The 6,549-nt window shown below is 26.9% G+C and overlaps 2 protein-coding genes across 3 annotated transcripts in view; both read right to left on the bottom strand.

Moving 5' to 3' along the window:
- Positions 1-1,718, bottom strand: part of LOC108750948 — a gene marked incomplete at its 3' end in the record, with an annotated part of 4,439 nt that extends 2,721 nt beyond the window's left edge. The window contains exon 1 of the mRNA XM_018490829.1: positions 1,177-1,718. Coding sequence (XP_018346331.1) covers positions 1,177-1,718 — 542 coding nt within the window. The remainder of the gene's footprint in view (positions 1-1,176) is intronic.
- Positions 1,719-4,348: 2,630 nt separating this feature from the next.
- The window catches only part of LOC108750949 (protein mesh), an 11,981-nt gene continuing 9,780 nt past the window's right edge, over positions 4,349-6,549 (bottom strand). For both annotated transcript variants that reach the window (XM_018490831.1, XM_018490830.1), the window contains 2 exons: positions 4,687-4,837; positions 4,349-4,601 (listed from right to left, as the gene is read on the bottom strand). In XM_018490831.1, the coding sequence (XP_018346333.1) occupies positions 4,508-4,601; positions 4,687-4,837 (245 nt within the window). In that variant the 3' untranslated portion in view covers positions 4,349-4,507. The remainder of the gene's footprint in view (positions 4,602-4,686; positions 4,838-6,549) is intronic.

Raw genomic sequence — 6,549 nt, 5'->3', positions numbered from 1 at the left:
TTCTATTAAGTTTAATTCAATGTATCTGGAGTTTTATTACCAGTTCTGTACACGTACGAATATAATCATCTGACACGCGCGAGTAAGAATTGCATTTGATTGAAATTTATATAAGATTGTACAATTGACTGATTTCTAATACTTTTCATGTTTCAATTCAATTCATAAAAATGTTATTACAGAACGCCTTAAAAGTTACATAGCAATATATTTAAATATATAATAGAAAAATAAGCTCGTGTATACAACGCATTAAAATTACCCATTAATTATATGTTTTTTTAAACGAGCTATTACAGTTAACTCGTAAAATTTGTTACAATAAAATTTATCTTTAATTACATACGCACAACTCTATAAAATTCAAACGTTTCGACTTTCAAAATTTCTAGTAATGATAATAAATACTGACATTTTTTTTTATACAACCCCATATAAAGTAAAGGTATATAATAAAATAATTGTTATGTTTAAGTGAACCAACTTAAACATACTCTATATATTAAAAGTATGTTTTATTAATTCTTTCGTTATTGTCGTGAATCCAGTTCAGTCAACAGCTTGCTGAATTATCGATAAAAACTGATGAATTAGTAAAACACACTTTTATAATTAGGACTTCTAAATTTCTTATTGAATATCTATTCCGATCCGTAATATCGTAACGCAGGAATAAGTATATATAAGATTCGCTTAGAGCGATAATTTTTATTATATATTATGTTTAAGTTTGTTCACACTCTAAGGGGAGAGTTATATAAAAATGTTATTTATTATTATCACTAATGAAGACTTTGTAAGTCTGAACGATTGAATTTTATAGCGTTGTGCGTCTGTAATTGAAAACCAATTTTATTTTATGAATTAACTGTAATTGCTTGTTTAAAAAAAGCCTTAACAATTTGATCTTAGTTGTTAAATATATTATGTATTTGTACGTGTGATAAAATAATGATTACAGAAACTGTACTAAACACTAGTTTTCTTCTATAAAATATATAAAGAGCATTTATATAATATTAATTAACAATTTCATGGAAAAAAATGCTCAATTCTATTTGTAAGATCATTTATGTTTTTTGAATTAATAATGAAATTGTTAAAACAAAACAAATAGAATGTATAAAATCAACTTTCCATGCTTTTGGGCAAATATAAAGAATACTTTATTTATACCTAATATGTTCGTTCCAGTGATCGCTCAAGGTCGAGAGTATTTCAGCAGGGTGCGAGTCCAAATTTTCCAAGGGTAACGGTTTTCGACAAAATGAGCAATTTGCGAATTCAGTGTCCTTTATTTCGTAATTATCCAATATTTTTTGTCCAGAAACAATTTTTACTGCTTTTGCGAAAAAACTTTTTTTGTCCTCTTCATGATGCGTTACCGAATGATTTTTAAATGGTAATGCTTTACCAAATTTACTTTTAATTTTCGCGTCACATTTTAACTTAAGACATTTCCCAACGTCAATTTTCTTCTGATATTGGCGAGAAAGATCAAAATTTCTTGCTACGGACTCATATTCTGGGTCTTCCATTATTTCTGATTTATAATGCGTTTCGTATAAGTGACGTATCATTGTAACATGATCGCTAATAAAATCAGGCTTGGATTCTTGTATACAGTATTCACATTTGAATAACTGATTATTATCTTTCGCGTCTGATCTATATTCTTTGTGTAACTGCACTATATCTTCTGGTCGCTGTTGAGCCATTTTCGTTAACACCGTTCACTACCATGGATTGCTCACGACTAACTGCTTATTACTTGGAGAAATGTTTACTATTTCAAAATTGGTCATAGCTGAAAAGTCGAAGAAAGATACACGTCTTTTTGTCAGAAAATATAAATACTGATAACTTTAGTTGTGTGTACTAAATATATCGTTTGACCGACAAATTGTGTAGCTCTACATCTCAATAAATATTTAATAGAATTTTAATATTTAATAAAATTCTAAAATCTTAAATTATTGAAACACACAGAGAAAGAAAGAGTATTGTTATTTTAGAAATGTCATTATTTCTAAAATATAAATCTTAAAATAAGATTATGTAGCGTTAAACCAACGTAACTTGCTGATAATGAAATTTTATTTAAACTAAGAAGAATATATTCTCGTTATTCAATAATAATAATTATGATTTAGAAGAAAGGAAATACCACATAGAAAATAAAAATATCTTGAAATCGAGAATCAGAATTTCTTTAAATAGATATTAGATTTTTGTTTCATTGTACCGTTTTTTTGAATCCAGCTGTTCGAATTTTTAAATTGTTGTATTAATATTAAGCGTTTATCCCATACGTGGTCTCAATATAAAATGTACGCGCTATAAGAAATAAACGCTCAGCCCCTATATTCTTTAATTCGTTTATATGTATGTTGTCGTTATATGTTTATAACGATAATTGCGCTGATATTTTATATAGTAAAAAGCCTGCGAAACTGCCTTTACGAACACACAATGAAACACTGCGTGACAAGTTACATATATTGTGCAATAAGCCGTTACTACAGCTTTAATAAGTTTTAAAGCTTAAGAAATTAATCATTTATAGTTGAACATAGAAAGAATTTTATTTATATACGTATTTACACAAAAATATGTTCTCGTTATAACTGTTGTTCGCATGAAAATTTGAAATCATTCGTATATTATAAATGAATCGGTTAGAGTAGCTAGTAAAGCAAAACTTATAATAAATCTTACAAGACTTAATAGATTGTTATACCTAATGAATTTAATTATTTGTTTAATTGATTATGTTTTATTAAAGATTTTAATTTTCATTCTTTAGAGTAAGATTCCACTCTAAATAAAAGAATTTAGAGAATAGAGATTTGTAAAATAGTGGGCGGTTTTATTAAACATTTTAGACTGTTAATTTCTTTTGCCTTTTCGTTACGATTATAGCCTTTACTACACGATTATAGCTAAAATATAAAAAAAGTATAATATTGTAATTAATGAGAAAACAAGACTTTGAAGATTAACGCGTGACATTAGATGATTCACTAACTATATTTTTATAATGTCATTGATGACGCATATGTATATATATATATATTCTTTAATACAAATTATTTTTTTCTTGACTCAATTAATTAATACAAAAATTTTAGAATATGTTTGCATAATAGCAGTTAATAAAAAAAGTTGAGATATGCATACTCAACACGCAATGCCAAACAATTTTTAATTAATGTATATTAATGCGACGTTCAATTAATAAACCATTAAATTTAATTGTAAGAATAGCTTAAACAATGTCAGATGGTTTATGTAATAAAACAGAAAATATGCGATGGTAATCGAATGAAATTAATTTATAGAAAGAAGCATTTGAATATTTTATAAAGCGTTACATTTTCAAACAAAATATTAATGGCATCCTTCTTGATATGTGAAGTCTATTTTCTGTAGCTGAACTAGTGCACGCTTTTGGAACTTAAAGTGAAATAAATATATATTTGGCATTTGACGAAAGTGAGAAAGAGAGTTATACTGTTTAGTGTAGTACTCTCTAAAAACTCTTATATTTCGGTTGTCGCGCAGCATTATCTATTACACAGGACAACGATTAATATATTTCATATTCATCGTAGCGACTGTAGCTTTTTCTAGCATGATACTTCGGACGACATATTCATTAAAATGCAATAACCGAAACGAGAGATATAGGATGCTTATTTGGCCACTGCGTCGTTTCTTGCCACGCGTAACGTGTTGATGTATGCAGCAGGGAAGAGTCCCGTATAAATAACGCAAATAAAATGGGCGAGCGATTCAAAATCAAACAATCAATGATTTCAAATTAATTTATTTTCGAATTTTTCAAATTCGGAAAAAAGAACGAATCAAATCTAGTGAAATTTAATTAAAATTTTAATAAATTTACATTCCATTAGACATTGTAATGTTAATTAAAAAAGAATTTAGTATAGCATTATGAAAAGAAAGTACAAAATTGAATATTAAAAGAATATATAAATCTCAAGAAGCTATCTGAAATATAAAGGACTATTCTTTACAATAAGGTATACGATCATCATGACAGATTAACCAAATAATTGTTTTTTAATAAACTTTATATGTTTGTTCAAAAGTACACATAAAATCCTAATAAAAAATCACCAATAGTGCCTATCCAAATGTTAAGGAATAAACGCTGTTAAAAATAAATTCTAAATACTCCGCACTGAAGCCGATTTCTGATGAATTTAAGTATTATAGATGCTATAAGTGTTTCTGGATTTATGTTAACTGCATAATATAATGCAAGAAACAGTAGGTTTATAAAAAAAATTAAAATAAAAAAGAAAAGAAACGAATTTGTTGCCGCCTTAAAGTTTTTCGTAAATATGTATTCTTAAATAAAAGATATGACGTAATATTCACTGAGTGGGAATTGGTAAATTACAAGTAAATAATGCGAAATAATATATGAATATCATACAAAAGTTCTACATTTCTAAAAATTTGACATATAAAATTTTCTCTAATTGATTTCCGTGATTTTGCTTGGACTGTAAGGGATAGACTCCTCATCCTCGTCAATCTTCCGCAACCGCTGCAGTTCTGCTTGTCGCGTCCTGAAAAATATCATAGCGGTTTTTTAATCGCGATCATGTACCAAACTCACCTCGGAATTGACAGTGAACAAAGTTCGCAACAAACCTTGCTAAAACCTCCTCATTTTCCCGTTCTTGTTTTCGGCTCTTGAGAGCTCGATATCCGACGCAAATGATTACTAACAGAATGGGTATCAGACAAGCCAGCACTATGCCGCTGGTAATGCCCGCTTGACGAGAGCTATATTCCTGCTGACCTGCGATATGCATAATAAAATACATCGTACATTACGCTACACTGAACGTATAAGAAAAAGATAATCGAATAATCGTGACAATTTTTTAATTTAAATGGAAACAATTTACATTTTGTGCTTGCCATCTAAAGAATACAGATAATGGTAGAATTTTATGATAAGCTATAGAACAGAATAATGTACTATTTTTCTAACATAGAACAATAAAAGAAATTTTTTATGTAGATGTGTGTGATAACTGATAAAATTGTATTTTTAAACGGAATACATGGAAATGATAAACGCAATCAGCATGCTATTACACTTAACTTAAATGATTTCTTTCTATTAGAAGAAAATAAAAGAGAGAGATTATTTCAAAATATAACTATAAATTTTAAAATATTGTATAAATATAATATATTTAAGAATACTTAAGTCAGTTTATCGTAAAATCTCATGAAATATTTCCTACAAAATACTAAAATATATAAATTTCTAATTATAATTAATTTTAAATACCATTATTATTAAATAAATTTATTATTAAATAAATTTTTCGTAATAAAACATTAAATGAAATAATCAAGTAACAGAAGGAAGGGAGAAAGAAATATATTGTTATAGAAAAAAAACCCAACACTCTGGTAGAAATTTCCATTCCATTCGAATGCTGTTCTAATGCTGCATTATGTAATATAAATCATGCTTTTTTAGGTAACTCAAACATTCTGTGCATGCATGTGGAATAGAAATTTCTTATCATTTTGTTTAATGATGTATAAAATTTTATTAAGATTTTTTTACAATATGTGAACACAAATATGAGTGATTGAATTGTAATAAAATACATAAATACTATCGTTGCGATTGTATAAATCCATGATACAATTAAATAGTTGCTATTGCATTCAACCATTGCTTATAATCACGTAATCTAATCTTTTGTAAAGATAATTAACAATGACAACAATTTGAAAAACTAATATCTAGTTTTAGACTCCTTTAATTTAATAAAAATAAAAATAATTACAATGTAAAAAAGACTGTAGGAGTCGACGCTGGTTATAAAATAGCGATTATTTAAATTATTAAATCTTTTGTGTTAACTAATTATCGCTATGCATATACATATAGGTGAGATAATAAGTATATTTTGAATACAGTTAATACTGTATTTCTATTCCACAGCAAGAACAGATATGTAGTATCTCTATTATTTACAAAACTATACATTAAATGGCATCGTACGATAACGGAAATGATATGTTTGAAAAATATCACCTAAATCTTCTAAAGAGAAAGAAATTATCAATAGTTGTTTTTATACTAGGTTTTAATCAGTCGCGCATCAAATTAATTTTTCGATCAATATATATATAATATATTAAACAGATATTATGTTGTCACAGATATATTAATATAAAGAACGAAAGTGGCTCGTATTAATTATATAAAATTAAAAAGTTAGTATTAAACGAATAACAATAGATGTCAAATTAATAAAACGTATGTATTTAATAAATCGGTTTTGACTTAACAAAGCTTTTTTCAGCCGCAATGAGCATTTAACTAGTCGAATACAATTAAAATAGAATAAAGAAAGTTTTTATATAAAACATGATGTAAAAATATGCAACATATAGATGAAAAAAATTTTTGTCTATTTTAAATATAGTCAATTGGTTGAGTAACGGCTGAAGAGGGCTTTATTAAATTGAAACATTCTACTT

The sequence above is a fragment of the Trachymyrmex septentrionalis genome, unplaced genomic scaffold, assembly GCF_001594115.1.
Source record: "Trachymyrmex septentrionalis isolate Tsep2-gDNA-1 unplaced genomic scaffold, Tsep1.0 scaffold392, whole genome shotgun sequence".
Lineage (NCBI taxonomy): Eukaryota > Metazoa > Arthropoda > Insecta > Hymenoptera > Formicidae > Trachymyrmex > Trachymyrmex septentrionalis.
This window is presented reverse-complemented; position numbering and strand designations above follow the sequence as displayed.